The sequence below is a fragment of the Opisthocomus hoazin genome, chromosome 8 (genome assembly GCF_030867145.1).
Source record: "Opisthocomus hoazin isolate bOpiHoa1 chromosome 8, bOpiHoa1.hap1, whole genome shotgun sequence".
In the NCBI taxonomy this organism is placed as follows: domain Eukaryota; kingdom Metazoa; phylum Chordata; class Aves; order Opisthocomiformes; family Opisthocomidae; genus Opisthocomus; species Opisthocomus hoazin.
The window spans coordinates 50,553,595-50,577,002 of record NC_134421.1 but is presented as its reverse complement, the minus strand read 5'-3'; the positions used below and the strand labels follow the sequence as shown (position 1 = coordinate 50,577,002).

At 39.1% G+C, this 23,408-nt stretch overlaps 1 protein-coding gene across 9 annotated transcripts in view; it reads left to right on the top strand.

The window, feature by feature from the left end:
* The window catches only part of GRM8 (glutamate metabotropic receptor 8), a 393,783-nt gene that overhangs the window by 302,469 nt on the left and 67,906 nt on the right, over nt 1-23,408 (top strand). For all 9 annotated transcript variants that reach the window (XM_075428851.1, XM_075428850.1, XM_075428849.1 and 6 more), the window contains one exon: nt 8,818-8,954. In XM_075428851.1, the coding sequence (XP_075284966.1) occupies nt 8,818-8,954 (137 nt within the window). The remainder of the gene's footprint in view (nt 1-8,817; nt 8,955-23,408) is intronic.

Sequence of the window (23,408 nt, the reverse complement as noted above, 5' to 3'; positions counted from 1 at the left end):
CTCTCTTCCCAAATCCCCCTTCCTATCTACTCTAGTGTAATTGTGTGGACAGGGCTGTCCCTTTTGCAGAGGTGAAAGGAACAAAGATAAGGTGGTGGAGGATGTCCAAAGGGGCTTGTTTTCTGTTCCTCAGTAGTTCCTACCCCACCAGAATCTTTCTTCACACTCCTTTCCCGGGACTGATGGATTTTTTTGCCAATAGCATGGTGCTAATGCCTGTCTTGCTTTAGCACCTACCTGTGAAGAAGCTCATCTACATCTCCTACCCTCCCAGTTAGCCCTGGAGTGGGGAAAGTCATTCACATAGCACTGCCCCACGTCTGGGAGGAGAGGTGAATGTAGAGGCGTAGCCTCACTGTGCAGAGAAGAATGGGATCAGCCCAGGCAGGGAAATAAGAAGCTTCCTTCACGATACTATGTCACTGTAGCAGGACTGGTGTCTAGCAATTTTAATTCTTTATCTGGCAAAATATGAAGTTTAATCTGTGATGCAGTTGTATTACAGGTATACTTCTCATCTGTGAGTAGACTCAAGGTGCTGTAAGAGTGGAGCTAGAGTTCTGTTCTTTTATATCCTGGACTGAGTATTACTGGTTAGAAGATATGAACAAAAACTTCATGAGTGTAATATGTTTACTGAGAGTGGCCAATAGCAGATGTCCGGGAAGAGAATGTAGGGAACAAAGAATATGTAGAAGAATTTCTGTCTTGTATATTTTTCTTGCAATTAGTAGCAGAAGGACTACATGAACCAGAGTTTCATCTAGATCACTGTTTTTAATAAGCACTGATAAACATACTTGATATTTCTTATTTTAAATACCATGTGCTCATGATACCCTCCCCTGACTGATGTTCTCAGGCAGGGGTGGAATGAACTCTTCCTTTCACAGAAGTACATAATTCTAATCATTCTCTGTGCTGAGGATCAAGACATCAAATAAATTATACCTATCTCTGCAGAATCGCAACTATCTTGTCTATCAGATTTAATAATATAAAGTTGTACTGCTTGACATGGAATTGATTTATATCAGTTTATTTTAATATCAGATTTGTTACTTTCTCTATAAGCCTTGTAGTGGTTACCACCACAATTTATAACACACATGCCCTAAATGTGTATATAATTCATTTCCTGTGACACTCTCAGTTTCTCTTTGGTTCTGTTTTGTGCAATCATACATGAACAACCAGAATCTGCCCCGTGGTAAGTAAGATAAATTGCCTAAACACGGGCATCGAATGCCGTTTCAGATACCTCAGGGTATCCATCTGGCCTCCAGCTGCTGCCTCAGAAAGGCACAGGTACTCTGTCATATGCATATTCTGCATATCTGTGTGGATGTCTCTAGTATCTTAGGATATTTAAAACAGCAGTAAGCGCCTATGTTTACAGCAACTGCATGCAATCCTGTGTTATTGTCCTAATCCTGAACTAAGACATTTAGGGTAAGCATAAAGAGAAGTCTTTTCAGATTTTGAATGGGTGTAAAAGAATCATCATTTATTGCTTTAGTAACCACATTGCTTATTGTTTGAAAATGTCTGCTGCATGGACACTGGGCTGATAATGGCTTCGTTTATCACAAATCTTTCATAGTTTGATACGCTGTGCATTCCTCCCCTGTCTGTCAGCCTCATATTCACAAATTAACTTTTGTTAGTTCTGATTACTTGTTTATAGTTCTCTGGTATATTTTTTTAAGTATTAAATGTTTTAACATCTAGTATTTACTCTTTAAATTGATTCAATTTCAACCTTCTATTATTTCATTTGTCTCGAAATACTTCTTGGTGGCAAATTTCTTGTTTAATTTTACAAATGCATTCTTCTATGGGAACTCTCAGTACTGCAAGTTGAAATGGTTACTCTCCCTGTTTCTACTTTAGTATGAACAATTTAATTCATGTACATCTCTGCAGTACATTTTCCTTTTAAGAGCTAATTAAAATGAAATGCTAATTACAAAAAAACCAACCCTGAACCCTCAACTCTAGCACTTGAAACTAATAGTATAAATTAATGAAATAAGGGTAGATCCTACAAATCTGAGGAGTTTTCCAGTAAAGGCAATTTCTAACAGACGGTGCGTTCTGAAATTTCTGATACACAACAGTTAACTCTATTACAGTGTACAATAAACTGCTTGACTTCCATTCACTAAACATACCCTTGAATCCATGCTGACTGCATTAGGGTTTGTGACAGATAAAACAGCCTATGTGGAGCAGCTCAAAGGATGAAGACTTAGCAGAAGTAATTTTCATTTGAGTTTAAAAAATGAAATTAATATCAAACCACCGAAACCTGGTAAAGTGATAGATTTGTATCTGGTATCAAGGTCTGTAATGAAATCAGCTCCACTAGAGTTGGGATATTCTGTAAATGGCAGTTGTGAGACTTGCCAGCACAGCCCCTTTTCTACGCTTTTGTCAAGACACTGAAGTAGCTGTGCCTCGTAATAAGTAAATTTTTAGTAAATATTTTCACATAAGAAAACTCCAAGGTTGTTGATTTAACTGTTTTTTTTTTTTTTTTTTTTTAAATAAGGCTCACCACTATTCTTAGCTCGGGGAACAGTTACAGATCAATCACCTTAATATGCAGTTGGCCACTACTACGTATGAACTTGTGTTTTTCATATGATTCCACTTCATTTCCACCACCTGACATGTAAGAGAACAACTTCACCGGAAGGCATTTGGGCAAGTGCACTCCATAGTCTCACAGGAAACTAAGATTACCAGTTGCATTAGGAGTGGGGATGTTTCAAATTCACGTGAAATGTAACTTGACAAAGTAGACATATGCAGGACAAGGTAGTTGCTGAGCAGCTTCTTAAGAATATCAAGGTATTTGTTTAAGGATTTATTCAGAAGAATGTGAATTTTCAAGTTCAGTATACAAAGAACCTGTCATAAAATAGTTGTTTATCAGAAAGAGTCCTCCTTGACATCAGTGTAAGGCATTAAATATTCAAAAAGATCCATTACATCTTTGATTCTGAATTAAAAACCTCACGCATTTTACATTTTTTCTTCTCTAAATAACATTTCTGGCTAGTTTAAGCTGCATTTTGAAAGGCTTGTAAACAGCTGAGGTCACAGACACATTGCTTCAGTAATGTTTAGCTAATGTGCTAGCTTAACGCCCTGAGCTGTTTAATGCTGCTGGCTGTAAACCGGTAAGGAGGAGGGATAATTTCTTTCAGTGCCAGATTATTACTTTATATCTGTAATAAGTAAATATGTTCTTTGGCTTAATAAAATGTAGCTTATTCTCCTATGCTGTGCATATGGATTGTCTTCAAATGAATGGTGACAGAACTATTCTACAAAGCATCCTTCTATAGGGTTTATAGAAGATTATTTAATTAGTCTGGTTTTGGAATGATTTTGAAGCAGGATCTATTTATCAGCCATTCAGTGTTCAAAAAAAATCTAAGCGACTTGGTATGCAATACAGCAAAGAGTCCAAAACTTTTAGGTGACCACAACATACAGTATATATGGCTGTTAAAAGGGTGCCCAGTAGCAGACAAATGCTTATGTTCATGGCTTGAAAATCTCAGGATACCAGTTCAGGTGCACAATCCAGTATTTCTTTGTATTTTGAATCACGCTATTGGACGTAGCCACAGCTCTGCTGTCAGGGCAAAGTAACTGCTTTGCGCTGTCTTCGAAGAAACAGAGGAATGGATGGAGTTCTGTCTCCATGTGTTTCTCACTCTATATTATCCCTTTTGTCACTTTCGGTGAAGTAGATCCTGTAACGAAAAATGAACACTTCCACCCTATACTAACCATGACACTGAACTACTGGTCTTTCCGTTACAAACCAAGGACATTAAATGAGCTGCATTTTCCTATTTTGTTTTACTTTTTTAACTGCAAAAGAGTGTGGTTTCAAAACAAGCCTGTAAACCTTTTGAACAATGCTTCATTATGAAATTTGAAATTTTGCTTACACGTGTCATTCTACAGTTATACATCAGGAAAAAAAAATAAAGATTTTCTAAAAGTATTCTGGAATTGCTTAACAAAGAGCGACTTCAGAAGCAGATCTCAAAATAAGTTGGTAACTATGTTTATATATTAAAAAAAAAAGATTGGCATGAAAGAAAGATGAAGCTAAAGGCCCACACATGATTTTCCATAGTTAGCCAAGCTTATTATGTACTGTTGAAGTTCTATGACATACTTCTGTTTTAGGCATCCAGAATGCATTAAAAATTTAGTTAAGGTGGTGACAGATTGAATATAATTACCTGAGTCAAACATGGGTTAAAATTACTCATGGCACCATAACCACACAGAGAATAAAATGTGAAAAGACCCAAAGGCACAGTTCCTTCACTGCTCTTTAACTATATTGTTACGTGATTGCTGACAAATTAAGAAAAAAAAAATCAATTTATATTATTTTTAAAAAGTGGGCTGCTTTTATTTTCTCAGGTAGTTTACACTAGCATTACAGGGACATTTTTCCTAAGCAAAAGGTACAGTTTTCCTATAGTGGTGCCCAATAAATGTGTTTCCTGGAGGAGGATATCCAAGTTCATTCTCTAAGATAAATATCCTGTCCAAGAACTATTCAGTGTGGTTTCCCAAATTTTTTTATCTAAGCTGGAATATATATAACCTGGGCTTAATACCTCAGGTCCATGTTGTATTCTGTATTACTTGTTCTCAACAACGAAAGCATATAGATTCAGCAGCCAGTCCTCAACGACCATTAAGCGGAGCAATTAAACAGTGCATAAAACTAGAACTAAGATCATAGAATAGAATCACAGAATGGTTTGGGATGGAAGGGACCATTAGAGGTCATCTAGCCCAACCCCCCTGTGGTGAGCAGGGAACACCTTCAACTAGACCAGGTTTCTCAGAGCCCCGTCTGACCTGGCCTTGAATGTTTCCAGGGATGGGGCCTCCACTACCTCTCTGGGCAACCTGTTCCAGTGTTTTACCACCCTCATCATAAAATGTCTTCCTTATATCCAGTCGAAATCTACCCTCTTTTAGTTTAAAACAATTACTCCTTGTCCTGTCACAACATGCTCCACTAAAAAGATTTTCCCCATCTTTCCAACAGGCCCCCTTTAAGGCTGCAATAAGGTGTCCCTGCAGCCTTCTTTTCTTCAGGCTTAACAGCCCCAAATCTCTCAGCCTTTCCTGCTAGGAGAGGTGTTCCATTCCTTGGATAATTTTTGTGTCCCTCCTCTGGACCCACTCCAACAGGTCCATGTCTTTCCTGTGTTGCGGGCTCCAGAGCTGGACGCAGGACTCCAGGTGAGGTCTCACCAGAGGAGAGTAGCGGGGCAGAATCCCCTGCCTTGACCTGCTAGCCACATTCCTTTTTATGCATCCCAGGATAAGGTTGGCCTTCCGGGCTGCAAGCACACATTGATGGCTCACGTCCAGCCTTTCACCCACCAGCACCCCGAAGTCCTTCTCCTCAGGGCTGCTCTCAGTCCCTTCATCCCGCAGCCCTTATTGACACAGGGGGTTGCCCCGATCTCTGTGCAGGACCTTGCACGTGGCCTTATTGAACCTCATGAAGTTCTTGCAGGCCCACTTCTCGAGCTTGTCCAGGTCCCTCTGGATTGCATCCCATCCTTCTGGCATGTTGACTGCACTGTTCAGCTTGGTGTCATCTGCGGACTTGCTGAAGGTGCACTAGATCTCACAGTCTAAGTCATTGATGAAAGTGTTGAACAGCACTGGTCCCAGTACGGACCCCTGAGGGACCCCACTTGTCACCGGTGTCCATTTGGACATTGAGCTGTTGACCACTACGCTCTGGCTCTGACCTTCCAACCAATTCCTTATCCATCGAGCAGTCCACCCATCAAATCTCTCTGATTTAGAGAGAAGGATGTCGTAGGGGACCGTGTCAAAGGCTTTATAGATTACATTTCCTGTAATGGTAATGATACAGTATAAGCGTATGTGGCAGTGCAGAACCAGATATCAAGAGTGCTGAGTTCTGCATATCTGGTTGTCAAGAAAACAGGCAATTCTACAACCCAATGGCATTTGTTAGTGTTATATACCAAATCTGAACATGTCTCCAGCTATCGTATTAGTTCTGGTCAGCAACAGTGTTTCTCCACATGGTTCAATTATCTGATTTCTACACAGTGTTAATCAGTTTTTCCACAGAAGTGTTCACTTTAATTTGATGGACTATCCAACAATGTATATTTTCTTAGAAAACTGTTTGATTTTGTGGACTATCCATTCTCAGATGTACCGTTCATCTGGATCATCCACCAAGGTATATTTTTCTTCAGATGAGATTAACATTTTTTTAAGAACATTAATTAACCATTTGTGATTTATTTATAGCCTGAAGGCCTCTAGTTTCATTATGTCCTTACACTTTCAATGCTTCTGCTACCGTTTTGCAATCATAATTTTTAGAACCCTTGGTAAAATCCCAAGATTTTTTTCAAATGTCTTTAAGTTTTGCTTTCCTGGTTAAGTAGCTAATGGTTTATTAGCACAATCCATCCATGCATACCTCCTTGGTTTAGGTCCATTAAATGTTTCATTCCACAAAGCAGCAATGACCTGAAAGACATACATAAGTCATAAAATATAAAACATGGCAGATGGAAATAATGGTCTAGTAATGCTTGCTAAGAGTATCTACTACTTATGGCAGTATTTCTAGAACTTAAGCAAATTTACTTTACAGTAGGCACTGTGACAGTCATTGTACTTTCTAAAATTTGCTATTCAGCAGAGGGTTAGTGTGTTCTTCCCAGTGTTTGTGGGTCTGAATCTTCTGTGACTTCTCCCAGCTTTTAATAAGATTAATTTTACTAACTTGGAAAAGGTTGATTTAATTTCTTCTATATGAGAAAGATCTTGTTAGACTCCGCTGGAGTCACAGCTGAATTCAGCAGGATTCTATATCCCTGTCGACTGAGGTGCACAGCGTGAGATGCTGTAACACTCTAGCTGAGAACACCACTACATCAAAGAGAAGGATGTTTCTAGCCTGTACTATAGTCTGTCTCTTTGTATATGACATTTCTAAAACCATCAATAGATCATAAGCTTACACTGTTATTGTTGAGCATAAGAACATCCAAAGTTCCCATTAGTCTTAAGGGATACAAAGTATGTTTCGTATCTGTTGGTAAAAGATATCTGTTCTTTCCATGAGCTTTTTAAGTGCTGCTGAATGGAAAGATGAATTCCATCATTACTTGAGAATGATATTTTGAAGGTTACCTCTGTACCTATGTACCAACAACAGTTGAGTATGTGGTTACTGGGTGGAAGAAATTTATTGGATCAACCTTCTGTTTGAGCAGTGAAGAATAATTTCATTGCTTGGAAGATTGTACACTGGCATTTTTCTTGCCCTTCATTCTGTCAAATTGGAAGCAAAGCACAAAGAGCTTTCAAAAATTTTGTGTGGAGTCTCTTGTATCTTCATGGAGTCTTGAGTCTTTATCACACATAATTTTTTGATACTCTTCTTCCATGGTTGCTCACATCTAATTTTTGCAGCCGGATTTTTTCTGGCAGTACTGTGAAATTGTCACAGTAGTTAATATGCCACTTGTCACTCTCAAGGCACTGTTTATTTCTCTGGATATCAGTTTTATATAAAAGCTGCTATACAAAAAAAGACAATAAAATACTTTATGGGAGACAGACAGACATACAAGAAGAAGTATTTATGTTGAAATTCTGGAGTATGTAAATTGCTGGCCCCACTTCTACTGGCTAGCTTCTGCTTTATACGTATGGAAAATTTCAAGCTTTTTTTTGGCATTCTCTGGAAACCACTCTCGATGGACTTAGTGCCTCTAGGCACTAGCACTACATTAACAAGTCATACTGTAGGAATATACTATGAATTGGATATTCTCCTTTTCTTGGCTGGTCATATGGAGAAATGTGAAAACATTGGGAGGTAGGTTTTGTGGTGGTCTGGGTTTTTTCTCTAGTAAAGATAGTAGTATGTTTTACTACTTTGTGTAGTTTTTGAAAAGTCTCTGTAGGAGTGCAGATCCTTGATGTCATCTTCAGGGAATTCATCAAAATGTGTTCTAATTTGGCTGGCCTGATTGCCTGAGTAGAAGTGTAGTTTTCAATCTTTGAACATTTTGTTGATCAAAGTGGGAACAGAGTGTTGGTTTATAACTTTTGACAGCTTCAGCAATGGCCCTTTCTGTCAGGTAGTGTCATGTATAGAGGACAGAGCAACAATCACAGCTGCTAGCCTTCATTTATTTTAATAAAGCACTTTTACACAGGTGGTCAATGCTAGAAACTGATCACATTAACCGTGACCAGATTTAGACCCTTGCATCTCAAGATCCTTTATAAGCATTGGCTCCTATGTTGATGACATTATTTTCATACTTAACAGGGAAATTATTTGTGAAGTTCATTACAAGATTGCTATTTTGTGCCTACAGCACTGTATTCACATCCTGAAGTGGAATTGTGCCCTTCTGCAAGTCAAGGAGTTTCTCCGCATGTGTATTATCACAGAATTTCCTAATGTTCTGCAATACACGCACTAAAAACCCCCGACAAACCAACCAAAACAAAAAATTACAAAAGATTATATTTTAAAACTATTTCATTATACATAGATAGGGTAGATTTTGTGGTGATGATAGTAACACACACTTCCTCTTTGTGAGATATTTTGATTTATTACCGTACTAGCCTTGCATTATGAAGAACCTGGGCAATCTCTAATTAGTACATTTCCTCCAAAATACATTTTATGGAAAATTGCATTACAGATATTTATCCAAATTGCTTTTTAATATTTTGTAGGGAGTGCTGGAACACCTGTTATCTTCAACGAAAATGGAGATGCTCCTGGACGCTATGATATTTTTCAGTATCAAATCACCAACAAGAGTACAGAATACAAAGTAATTGGTCAGTGGACTAACCAACTTCGTCTAAATGTAAGTACTAGCTTGATTATGATGCTGACATTAGAGAATATTCGTTTGAATAATACTCTATTTCAAAACACTGCAAAAATATTGAAGATTTCTACTCTGTCAATTGACAGAAGATAGCTCTTCCATTCTCTTCTTGAAAAGACAGCAAAAGATACCATAATAACATGAATCAAATTCTTTATATTTTAAAGTATGTTGTTTTTTGTATTTACCTACTCCTTTAAATGATATTTTAAAATCATTATATACATTATATTCCTCAGACTGGCTATGAAGTTAGGCAGGGAAACAGTATCTCATCCTACAAAAGGGAATGTCAGACAAAATGATGGGTACATATGCATTGCCCAGATATTTCAAATAAAATGAGGATGAATATCATAGAATCATAGAACGGTTTGGGTTGGAAGGCACCTTAGAAATCATCTAGTTCCAACCTTCCTGTCATGGGCAAGGACACCTTTCATTAGACCGTGTTGCTCAGAGCCCCATACGACCTGGCCTTGAATACTTCCAGGGAGGGGGCATCCACAGCTTCTCTGGGCAACCTGTGCCAGTGCCTCACCACCCTCACAATGAAGAATTTTTCTTATATCTAGTCTAAATCTACTCTCTTACAGTTTAAAGCCATTACCCCTTGTCCATCATTCCATGACCTCGTAAAAAGTCCCTCTCCAGCTTTCTTGTAGGCCCCCTTCAGGTAGTGAAAGGCCACAATAAGGTGTCCCTGCAGCCTTCTCCAGTCTGAACAACCCCAACTTTCTCAGCCTTTCCTCTTAGGAGAGGTGTTCCATCCCTTGGATCATTTTTGTGTCCCTCCTCTGGACCCGCTCCAACAGGTCCATGTCTTTCCTGTGCTGAGAGCTCCAGAGGTGGATGCAGGACTCCAGGTGAGGTCTCACCAGAGGAGAGTAGTGGGGCAGAATCCCTTCCCTTGACCTGCTGGCCACATTTCTTTTGATGCAGCCCAGGATAAGGTTGGTGATCTGGACCAAAGTGTATTTAGTAAGAGAAGTTTGAACTCTAATGTCTGATTTAGTCGAAACACTGGGATGATGAACTACTTCAATGAAAAGGGAGAATTTTGAGTATTTCTGTGTAGTCAACTAGAATTAGCATAGTACCTTACTACCTAATAGCAGAAGAAACAAGTCACAAGAACTCACCCATCCTTAGGAGGTGTTTCTAACTGCTGCCTTAAAATATTCTGCAAATTTTGCAGTAGTTAAGTCCCACCCGTGCATTGAATTATATTTGTTTCAAAAATTGCCACCCCAATAAGATTCAGGGAATATAACATTCCAGAATACTTGTATGGCAGCTAACAATCAAGTCACAGCTGTAACTTGAGAAGTTGTTGGGTCCAAGGCGCTTTCTGTCAGAAGTTGTCTCCATATGAGGAGAATTACAGTTAAGAGAAAAGAAAGCAAAGCTAACCTGTTTTCTTGTTAGTTGTGCAGTGTTTACAGGATTTACCTGAGATACATTAGCCATCTGGGTAGCTCTGCAAATCCGAAATATCGAGTGTTGTTTTGCGAAGGGCTGGTGAGAAGGGCAACAGTGTAAATTCACCAAAGGGAGTTTACTCAATGATTTTAATCAAACCACAAAAAGCAGGTTTCAAACATCTCTGGTTTTGCATGTGAGAAATTCCTGAAGAAGGGTAACAGTGTAGTAAATATTTGCAAATTATTCTCCTGTTGAGATTACTTTGCAATAATTACCTGAGTGCTACCCACAGTAACACATATGATATCTTCCCATTTTCAGCCACAGCTGTTAAATCAACTACCATTTAATATCTATAACTGCTTGGCAAGGACTCATTTATTTAATTCTTCTGCCCAAATAGGAGAAAATCTACCAACAGAAACTGCATGTAGCAGATTGTGTGGCAGTGTTATGTCCCTCCAGTAACCTGATATCTGTCTGCTGAAATGCATGACAGGAAAAAAAATGGTTAATCAAGTTTAAAGATTAATACTAAATAGTAATTTCTGGAAAACACTAGAGTTAGACGCTTATCATAATTATTATGGCATACATTCCAGATCTTCATAATTGTTACAGTTTTCTGAAAAGTTAGTGTTTATTAAGTAAGATGAAAAACTGATACACACATTTTGCACAAGTGTTAGTACTAACAGAGCAGTTACATAGCTAAGGTAGCTAAAAGCTACCTCAGAATTTGTTTCAGTTCTACTTTCATTCCAATTTGCCTTTTTCAAACCTCCCCTAGACTGCTACATTTTTCATTAAGCCTGTAGTTTTTTAGTCCCATTATTTCTGCCTCATGTATGTGTACTCCAGGGAGTTCTCTGAAAAAGTGTTGGATATGCTGCTACTCAGACTACTGAAACCACACCATGCTAACCACATTGACCACAAAGCAAACAGGAAAGGATTTGTGTAAGGAGACCCCTTATTAACTCTCATTAAGAATAGATGTGTTAAGATGTTTTGCATTCATGGGCTCGTGCTGGATACAACCGGCTGTCCAAATTCGTGGGTGAGCTCTGTCTAGCCTGTGGAGTTGTGGAGATGTGAACAGGCTGGCACAATGCTCCGCAGCAAGCGTTTCTGCTCCTGCTCTCGTGCCATGGCCCCGCTCTCGTCGCACTGCCCCTGCTCTGCTGCACACCCCCTGCTCACACGGCCCAGGGTGCGAGCAAGCGCGCAGTGCTCCATCCCCCCATGCACGGTGCAACTGGATCGATTCAGCAAGTAGGAAGAAAGGCTTCTCTCCCTAGCTTTTACTCCTGTGTCTCGACTTACTCACCTTTAGCTAAAGGCTGGAGGACTGCTAAACGGAAGACTTGGCTTTTTTTGTTAAAGTTTGTCAGGGGTTGAGATGCTGGGTGCTGTTCTCCCTTGGTCTTTCCAGGTGCTGATGTGGTAACAATGAGGAAAGAAGTCGTAATAGGGGTGCTACAGATAGTTTCCATCTGCTTGTGTATTCAGAAATTACTTAAAGCATGTCAGTGGTAGTTACGCCGCAAGATGACCTGCTGTGGCAAAGCTGTTGCGTCCGCTCACTAGGCAATATGTACAAAACCCAAGCAGTCTTTGTGAATGATTGTCAATACTCCAAATCATCATACGGCAAATTAGGTAGTGCCTGTGACTGCCGATGGATCAGAGGGAACACCGTGGTTTTTCTCATTGGTTTCAGTGAAAACATCTATATTCATTGAAGACAAAGCAGTGTTAAGATGGCAGAGCGCCTTTTACCCTACTGTTCTATAAAGGAGATGCTTTTAAAATATAATATTTTTTCCCACTGCATCCTTCTTTCTGCTGCAGTTTCCTCTTAATGGATACACATGTAACTATGATTTTTAATGAATCTGTCAGTTAGATATCCTCTGTAGATATTTCTACTCCTATTTTTATAGATATTTCTACTTCAGATTGTGCAGTAACGTGTTGTAGCTACAACTGTGTTTATGATTGTGTTCGTCTATACAGCTGGTATATTGTTTCAGAAAATTTATATCTTTTATTCATTTATTTATCTTCTATGCCAGAAAAATAAATCATGAAAGTACTACATTTTTAGTACAGTTCAGCCTTTGGAACAATTAATGTAACTAAGATTAGAACATGTCTTGCATCTAAATAATTGAATCAAAGGGTTTCCTTTTTTCTTTCTGATTTTTTTCTCCCTTTTTTTTTTGTTTTCTTTTTCCTTAGGATGCTCTTTGATATTTTCTCTGTCAGTTTTTGGCTGCGGGTCAGTGTTGTGCATGCTATATCTCCTAATCCAGTGGCCAGCCCTGGTCCTGTCTCTGACCCCGACCCTGAGGATTCAGGATTCCTCTGCGGAGGTCTCTGGTTCCTCAAAGTTTTCATGGACTCTGCAGGATCCTTGTGGTCAAGCTTCAAACTTATTCCTTTCCTGGTGCAGTGCTGGCTTTCCCTTTTGGCAGAAAGTGCTGACTCTGGCTAGGTAAAGACTCTGTATCATGCTCCCTAAGGGGCTTTTTGTCAGCAGGCTTCACCATCTGCAGAGACCCTTCTGGCTGTGATGCTGATTTCTCCCTGTAGTCCTCAGTAATATTAATGCTCTCCTTTAGGCAGACTGACATTTCAGGTTTCCTCTGAAGCAGCTATAGCTTCCAGATATAGATAGGAACTTCACGATTACTGATCGGTACTACTCTTGCAATTCTTACAAAAAACCATGTGCGACAATGCTGAGAGATACAGTATAGAAGTTAAATTAAAAAAGAATTATGATATCCAAAATTTTAACTTTTGTGTAATTCTTGAGTTTGAATAAGGTATCTCAATCTTTGACAGATGCAAGGCAATTCTGAAAGCAGATATTTAGAAACGCTAAACTAATGTCAGAGAATCTGATTGCCTTTGATACAATTGTCAATTTACATGATTCTGACAATGTAAATTTACACCCCTATTAAAATCCTTTCACTCTCTAAGGTTGCTTAACTTTAAATGATCTTAATGTATTGGAAAGAACCAGACTCTCAAAATTTTTAGTATCACTTTGAAGGAAAAAATAAGTGCCGTAGAACTTCTGATCATTGACTACACATTAACTGTCAGGGATTCCTGTTGTTTCCTTTCCTCATTTTCTTTTCTTTATCAGTCGAATAAGATAACTTATTTTTCAGGAATCTCTGATAGTTGATATACTTTATTCCAAAAAATGTTATAGTTCTCATAATGAATATAAATCCAGGAAAAGGTAGCAGTTTCTGCAAAGGTTATGTTTTATTCATATTGCAATGGTATTTTGCATACCAGGTCACATGTAAAAGTTCCCTATAAATGTGTGGGTTTAGCAAATTTGAGCTCTCAACCATGTAATCTCTGTAGGTGGAAATTTGTTAAAAACAAGCTTGCTTTCACTGGCACTTATGATTTGAACTCAATTTTCTTTTATGATTAATAATGAATTCCACCTTAGAAACTGTGTTCTGTATTGCACTTGTTGTAATAAGGGCTAAATCAAGATGTTGACCAATGGTTTTTGTCAGTGGAAGTAAATGGAAATAGTCCCAGTCCTAACATTTTAATAACAAGTTTCTTAGTTTCCTTTCCTTAGGAACCCATCCAGTTTGTTCTGGCTCATTTCTGAGGGACTTTTCCCCCCCCTCCTTAAAAATGTTCTATTTTGAAACCTAAGTGCCAGTTGGAGAAAGAGAAGTTGAAATATTTAAGAATTTTAAAATCTAATAATTTGGATTTTAAAAAAAATAATAAAGTTTAAAGAATTCTTAGGTTTCATTTCAAGCTTATATATTGTTTTGGTCTACCAAAATCTGTGTTTAAGGATCCTAATCTGAAAAAAATTATGTAGATCCAAATCCATATTCTTCCAAGTTAATTATTTTGACTGATGTGACTTCAGGCAGACACAAATATTGGTGCTTTCAAAATCATGTATTCAGCTGATGCAGTTAAAAAACCTGAGTGGCTATCCATTTATGTGATACTATTCCTTAAGAACAAATCAATGTGTATCAAAAGACTGCATGTTTCAAGTGAAAACAGTGAAATTTTTATGCCAGAATTCACTTGTGTTTGTTCTGTTGTGGGTTTTTTTTTCACTAAAGCACCAGATTTCTGTTGAAAAGCAAAAGAAATTATACAATAACAAATTTTTAACATTCTCTTAGAAATAATAGGATGCCTAAACTTTCAGATTTATGGAGTGTATACACTGAGGTTATAAATGACTTAGGGATTTCCATTTTTCTGCAATGCTCTTGATTTATGACTAGGAAAATAATAAATTAAAATCACACTGATATGATGAGCTATCAGAGAGACAGCCATAATCATCATCAGCCTTAAGCACAGTGTTTGGTGAACTAGTAAAAATTGGGAACCCCACATCGACAATGAGCTTCCCTTCAGGCACAAGAAGATTTGAATCAGTATTTGATTCAGTCTTTTCTAGGACTCTTGTAAATTATGTATCTAACCCTGAACGAAACTATCAACACTGAGATTAGTCAATTCTTTTTGGAAGAAACAGATTCAAAATGCATTAGTTCCCTTTCTTGTGACACAGTAAAAGAAAACAATTCAAGAATCTTCTCATGTTTTCTCTAACTGCAGCAAAGAAGTTTCAAGCTTTGCTGTAGGCCACTATATTTCATTAAAGAAGCCAGGGAGCCTCTTTTTTCCTGTGGTAGCTATTATATAATTGATAGATGTTTTCAAATTGCTGAACCTAAGGCCTGTGTTTAACCGAAGAACACACAATGAAATACACAACAAGAGCAGAAAAAAGAGAGCTGCAAAGAAAATATCCTGAACTTGGATAACCATTTGTTCTTCATTAGAATGATACCAGATTGCCAATGAAGCAGACCCTGCTTGGGAGTTAGGATGAATAGGGATTTTTTCCCACCTTGTCAGGGTGAGTGAAAGTCAGGTTTCTCAAAAGAAGCACGGGGTTGCAGTTGCACGCTTGGCTGTGAATTTGTCACATGATTCTTGAGTAGATGGTAGATATTTTACAGTTTTTTTGTGATCATCTTTTGTAAGAAGTGTTATGATTAGAACGAACTGTTCTTTAAATAACCATAGCCAACAAGATCGTGGAGTGTTCTTGTTTTTTGAAAAAAACAGAAAGGAGGTCTTACCATGCATGACAAATATAATAAATGACTTGTGTTTTAAGATATCTTTTTCACAATAAAACCAAACGTGCAGTAACAGAACAATGAAAAATCAGGAGCTTTTATATGTATTCCTGGAGAGTTCTGCATTCATATATGGGGCTTCAGGGCAGGGTTAGCTGCTCCCCTGGTACCAGCTAATGTTGTGAAATTTTAGCATAGATGAAGAGCTACTGGGCAGAGCAGGTAGTTTGGATTATGCATGGCTGGCAGCAAGTCTGGAGTGAATTGCTTTGTGAGGTACCAGTGTGAAACATGGAGTATCAGTGTGTTTATTCCCCAGTCTCTTCCATCTTTCTCCTCTCCCACACAGAAATTTATATATGTATTATAATTTGAAGATTGAGCTGCCCTTTAAACCTAGAAGCAGAATATTCATGCCTAAAAGCAAAAATGGTAGATTAGATGACTTTTTAATTATTGTTCATTTGTGTTACATAATGGAAGTCTACTACTAAATTAAAAATCATTAAATGGAAAACCAAAGAGACATTCAGTGGTTATGATATGATAAAAGAGAATAAATAGCAGTTAGCAGAACATTACTATATGATTATTTTTTCTGTTTGCTTTGCTGCAATTTCTCTTCATCTTGCAACAGCATTCATTTCATTTCTTTAGGATAGTCATCTTTATCCAGGACTTTTTAGACTGATAAATCCCCAAACACTTTTTTAAAAATCATTTAAAAACAGGAGGTGAATTATTTTCTGCATTTCCAAAACGGTATTGCTGGTTATAGTGATGATATTGTGACAGTACAGCTGTTTTGGTTTGGCCTGGATAAATGCCAGGTGCCCACCAAAACCTCTCTATCACTCCCCCTCCTCAACTGGACAGGGGAGAGGAAATATGATGAAAGGCTGCAGGGTTGAGATAAGGACAGGGAAAGATCACTCACCAATTGCTGTCATGGACAAAACAGACTGAATTTTGGAAGAAAAGGGAGTTTAATTTATCACCAATCAAATCGGAGTAGGATAATGAGAAATAAATACAGATCTTTAAACATCTTCTCCCCACCCCTCCCTTCTTCCCAGGCTCAGCTTCACTCCCATTTTTCTCCCTCCTCCCCCCGAGCGGTGCAGGGGTATGGGGAATGGGGGTTATGGTCAGTTCATCACATGTTGTCACTACCGCTCCTCGTCCCTCAGGGGGAGGACTCCTCACACTCTGCCCCTGCTCCGACGTGAGGTCCCTTTCACGGGAGACAGTTCTCCACAAACTTCTCCAATGTGAGTCCTTCCCACGGGCTGCAGCTCTTCAGGAACAGGCTGCTCCAGCGTGGGTCCCCCATGGGGTCACAAGCCTTGCCAGCAAACCTACTCAGGCGTGGGCTCCTCTCTCCACAGGTTTACAGGTCCTGGCAGAAGCCTGCTCCAGCACGGGGCTTCCCACGGGGTCACAGCCTCCTTGAGGCATCCACCTGCTCCTGCGTGGGGTCCCTTCCATGGGCTACAGGTGGAGATCTGCTCCACCATGGACCTCCATGGGCTGCAGGGGAACAACCTGCCTCACCACGGTCTTCATCACGAGTTGCAAGGGAAAGCTGTCTGCTCCGACATTTTGGGAATCTCCTCTCCCTCCCTCTTCACTGACTTTGGTGTCTGCAGTTGTTTCTCTCACATCATCTCACTCTTCTCTCTACCCTGCCGTTTCACCACCGATTATTTTTCTTCCCTTTCTTAAATATGTTATCATAGAGGCGCTACCACTATTGCTGATTGGCTTGGTTTTGGCCAGCGGCAGATCCATCTTAGAACCGGCTGGCACTGGCTTTATCAGAGATGGGGGAAGCTTCTCACAGCTTCTCACAGAAGCCACCCCTGTAGCCCCCCCTGCTGCCAAAACCTTGCCACACAAACCTATAACAACAGTTTAAGTTAGGGGATGAAGAATGCATAGCTAATCTCCTTGTAACTTCTGCTCACAGTAAACAGGTTTAGCGTTGAGTGGGACAATAGGATGTGACGGGAATGACTGGGTCAAATAGGGAGGATTGCAGTAATGTTTCCAGTAACTCTATGAATTGAAGTAAAACCCCCTTTATGGAAAGCATGGACATAAAGCTAAGCAATGGCTTCGGCAAGGTTAACTGAAATTTGCATTGCCAGAGGCCATTGCAGCAAGGAACTTCTAGACTTGTGATGTAATTCATCTGTTCTCTTCCCCAGTGCTGTGACCTTGTTAGCAGAACTGTGACTTCACTTCAAAAAGGAGAGTAGCTGGAGAGAGTCCAGTTGCAAGCAATCGTAATAATCAGCCATCTAAAAGTAAGCCTGTAGGGAAAAGTTGAGCAAACTAGGACTGTTTAGTCTGGAGAAGACTGAAGTGAGGGCAGTTATGTTAATCTCTTTCAGTACAAAAAGGATTATTCAGGAAAAGAACAAACTGTTAGTCCTAGTCAATTTGGCTATCAGGAGAGTAGTGGATTTGAATTACTGTAAGAGAGATTTAATGCAGACATGCTGGAAGATTCTAATGGTGGGGATAGTCAAGCACTGGGCTGCATTGCCTGGGAGGCTGGGCAATCCCCAGCACTATGGGCTGCTTGGAGCAGGTGAGTTGCACAGACTAATTTTGCATAGTTGATTCAGAGCTGGGGCCAGAGCAGTACTCCAGAGATCTCTCTCAAGCATTATTTCTTCAGTTTTCTGGTTTTTGTTAGTTTGGTTTGTTTGATTTGCTAGTAACTATTGCAAAGGTAGATTTCCTGTATGTCTTGAGAAAATCCTGGGAGGGATGCAAGCAACTGGACTCCTACACTCTAAGTTTCCTGAGTGAATGCAAGACTGTGGGTGTCTTTAGCAAGAGCTCTAGAAGAATGGCATAACAGATTTATTGGTTTATAAACTTGGTTACTTATTTAGGATCTTCACTTGCTTTAGGTTATGCATCTTATTAATAGGCAAGGATAGCTTTCCTATGAATCCTTGGAGAGCTTTCCATTCACATATAGGACTCCAGACTAGACTTTTTTTACATGAGAGCTGCTTAATACTTCCCAAACTGATTTATGTTCCTTTACATCCATGTGGAAAACAGCTTACTATTGTGACAGTGATGATTTCTTTTGCTTAGAACTTCTTTCCCTACCCTGCTCGCTGCAGGGGTGTTGGACTAGATGACCTCTAGGGGTCCCTTCCGACCCAAAACTTTCTATGATTCTGTGATTTCCCAGAGAAGCATTTTCCCTGTAACCAAAAGCAATACAGCAGCTCTACCCATAACAATATTTAGAATGCATCATTAATTAGCCAAGAAGTAGGAAAAGTATGATCATCAGCAATTCTTATTTACTTTATTCTTACAAATATTAAAAAATGGTTTCTTAACTAGATATTCTGTAAAACCACAAAAGGCAGTCTAATGATTTTAACTGTTGTGAAAATATATTGAAATTTTTCTATTTAGCTGGTCTAGTTATGATCTTAGTTTTTTATTGTTGCCCAAAACATTTAGAGCCTGAAATCTGCCCTAGCACTATAGAAAACAGCTAAAAGGATCTCAAGAGACTATCTAGCCCTTACATAAACTTAGCATCTTCTGTACTTGTGTTACTCCAAGGATGAAGACTGTTGACAGGGCGGCCATAAGCAGAGTGGCAGATGGTCTTTATTAACCCCCACCCTCCCCACCACAGGAAGGGAAAAAGGAGGAAAAGGAAGACAGGCTTACAAATTGAATATAAAACCAGTTTTACTAAGAGCACTAATAATACTAGTAATATTAACAATAAGAGGAATAAAACAAAATGTACAAAACCTATACTGAGTTCCCCAGAGCTGGGTGGTGGGACGCCAGCAGTTGCCAGGCAGCACCAGGAAGTCCCAGCCTGGCCTCAGCTGTAGACGGGGACTGGACTCAGGAATGCACAGGTCAGGATCTGGATCAGGATCGCACGCAGGACAACAAGCAGGGTCCTCCTCAGAAGCTGGCCACGGATGAAGAGAGCGAGAACCTTGTGATCCCCCAGCTTTAAACTGAGTATGATATGCATGGCATAGAATAGCTCGCTGGTCAACATCAGGTCACCTGTTCTTCTCCACCCCTCCCTGCAACTGCGACCCTTTACAACTTCTCAGTTGTGGGACCTAAGGGGTCTATCGGTGACTTTGGCTGCTATAGTAATACTTATAAACAGATTCCTTTCCTACCGTTAGCTCAGTATAACTATAAACATTAGGTGTCATCAGATTTGGAGCAGACACTGTCTGTAAAATATACAGCCAGCTTCAGAAAAATGGAGTTACTTAGAAGAACTTAGCTGTAAGGAATATTCACTGATAGAGAATCAGTTCTGTTTTAACCAAAACCAGGACAACTTTACTGTCCCTGAAGGCATTCTCTCCCATTTTTTTAACTACTGTTATCACTCAGAAGTGTCTTATAAATGCCTGACTTTACTCCTCATTCCTATAATTTAAGCTAGTTCTTCTTTTATTCAGTATACATTGAGCACATCCACATCCTTTTTGTGTATTCGAAGGCTGCTGTTTTACCTGCTAGGCTGTGTTATTTCTTCAGGCTATATAGCTTGAATTTGTTCAATTTAGTCACATAAATCATATTTTGCAGACACACTTCTGATCTTTGCTGATTTCCTCTGGACTCTGTCTGATTATCCTTCAGGCTGAAACCCAAAGATCCAGCTTTTACAAAGTGCTCTGGCTATAGTCTCACTAGTGCAGAGTACAGGAAAAACACAATTTCATGTATTCATGAGTGCAGAGTAGAGGCGAAAGATTATTTTATCTATCTGCATTTCTCAGGATGGCATTTGCCCCTTTTGTAACAGTATGACATTGGTTCAACATATTATAATCAACGAGAGCCCTGAGATCTCTTTTTTTATGAAGAGTTGCTGTCTATCTGTCCTTCCTGACCCATAATGTGCTACCTGCTAGTTGTCCCTGTTAAACTGCATGCTCCTTTTTTTCAGACTCTCTGTAGTATTATTTGGAATAAGTGTCTTAACCTTTAGCATAGCTTCAACCTTTTCCAGTGTTATTGCCCAAATTTGATCACCAGATACTCTATTTTATCATCCAAGCTGCACTGAGTGGTTATTACAAGTGTTGAATAATAGCAGACTAAGAATAGACCTTTCCAGGCCCCTCCCTGTACCATCCCTTCCATTCTGACAGTGAATCAATGACAAATTTTGTCTTCCCACAGCTTTCTGATATAATTTGCACCTAGCCCTTAGGGGCTAGATCTGTTTCAATACGTTACTTATGACTGAGAGTGTAATTTGAGATTGTGTCAAAAATCTTTCTATTGTTAAGATAAATGATACCTAGTTGCTTGCCTCTCATCCACAATGCCTGTTACCCTCTCACTGAAGGAAATGTGACAGCTCATTGTTGACAGGTCCCTTTTGGCTGTTATTTGTCTTGTTTATTTTCTCTGTGTTTCTGAACTGTGTTTGTTTATTTCTTTCAGGATTTTTCAGGTAATTCAAGTTAAACAGAATGATTGATAATTCCCTGGCTTCTTCTTTCCCCCCTTTTCTGAGCATAAGTACTAGGTTTCCCATTTGCAAGTTCTCCCTAATTCCCCATAAAGTCTCAAGAGCTTTCTATCTCCTCAGCCAGTTCTTTAAGTATATAGAATGCATCTCAATATGTTCAGTCCGTATGAAAAACCCTGACTTCCTGAAGTACTCTCATTTTGAATGTGTTCGTCTTTTGTTAGTAACAAGGATTTTTCCACCCTTTTTTTCTGACTAAATGTGCTGTCTGTTTTTTTCTTCAGCTTAAACTTCTTCCACATGCTTGTTTTCTGCCTGCCAAATCACTAAGTCTCTCCACAGAATTTTCAGTTTAATTATTGACTCTTCATTCTAAGCAGCAGCATAGACTTGGCAGAGAGACATCTTCCCCTGCTGCTGAAAATCTCAGTATAAAACACAGTCTGTTTTCTGCCACTTCTGAACTAGCTCAGATTTTCAGACTTTGTATATGTGACTTTGTTATCTGGCTGGAACTGTGTTTAAAGGGCCAGTGTGATTTTCTTTTCTTTACGTAGCGCTGAAAATTCAAAATTGTTATCATTGAAAGATCTGACTGTTCACTAAGAGGAACTGGCCAAGAAAATAAGAGTTATTGTAGTGGAAAATCACCTTAAAGAAATGTCACAACATATGTCTCAGTGTTCAGGATTTTGCAGTGCTTCAGGGTAGAATGTACTACATATATTAACAGTCTTTTTTTCCTAAAACCAGGGCAAATATGGACAAATATGTCAGGAACAGTTTGGGTATAGTGCCTTTTTTCTTGAGACAGGGAAATAAACTGGATGCCTACATTTCAACCAAGCCTGTCTGTTCCTCTGTCACAGTCAATTAAGGTACAAAGTTGCTGAGGTGAGGGCAGCTTTGCTCAGTATTTCAAGTGCTTTACTTTGCTGAAACACTGTTTAGAAACTGAGAAGCACAGGATCACACACTATTCCAGCTCCATTTTCTGTTATTCTTTGAGAGGTCAGTGATGAAGTTACTGCCTTTGTGCTTTCTGTCTTGTTGCCGCTTATGCTTGGGTGAAAAGCTCAGGAAACAGATGCAAAATTGCCCTGGTCTCTTCTTTCAGTTCCCTCATTAAAAATCTTTTTGCTACAATTTCTTCAAAAAACATCTGTATGAAGGTGTTCTATGGCTGCTATCACGCTAGTCAGTGTTGCCTTATTGTTTTCAGGATATACTTTTCTGCATTCTGCTGATACTCTGCTCTCCTTTATCTTATGGTTTGACTGTGAATTCTTTAGGGTTGAGACCATCATTTTTTCTTGCGGATTTGTATGGCCCTTTGTGCAATTGAGGTCTTGGTCTGTGAGCAGTGTGGGAATAAAAAGAATATATTATTTGTATATTGTATTTATTTTGTAGGAAAGGTTGTGCAGCTTGGAATTTACAGGCATTCATTCTTCAGTTTCACATGCACAGCATCTTTTGCACTGATGAAGAAACAGGAAATAAATTAAACCATTTAAAATTGATGGGACAGGATTAAAACTAATGCAAACCCATAAACAGCTTTTTTCATACTGAATTGAAGCTTTTTGTGATTAGCTAATTTCTAGTTTTAAGGAATGAAATATTAAAGATAAGAAAAACGGTAACAGGCCCTCTCCTTAAGTAATATTACATAAGTGTATGCCCTTGTTAGCATACCTCTACTGAAGTTACTAGACTGATCTAGATCCTCAGAAGGTCCAGCCCAGTACCTTTTTTTGCAGGCCATCATGAAGGTGTTTGGGGACAGCAGTTTCCTTTTTTGATGAGGAAACACCTTTAAATCAATAGAGTGATTAAAAGCATGTAATGGTTACTATTTTTTCATTAAACAATGGGATCTATCAAACAAATTAGTCTTAACACTAAAGAAGAAAATCTATGTGAAATTCCTTTAAAGTGAAATGGTGGCTGTGCTTAGCCTCTTGTGCTGCTTCTGTTTATTCTGAGCTGTGAAATGGGGGAGAATCTGAGCACCATTGGGAATGAAGGGCTTCTGGCACAAATTGGAGGGAAAGGAACTAGCTATGGAGCGGATGACCTGGGACAGGCCAACTCAAATTTTAACTGAGGAAACTGTAAATAAAAGCAACAGATTTGGGAGGGAGCATGTTTTTTATGGGTATTAAAATCTTCATCAAAAAATACAACTCTTCCATTAAACTAGGGGTGGCATAGACCTTAGGCAAAAATGAGAAGATTCCGTAGGCACAGGGAAAGTGACGTTAAAAAACTTTTTGCTAGAACTAGGCTCTTTTTTTCTTCTCAAAGTACAACATTTTTTTG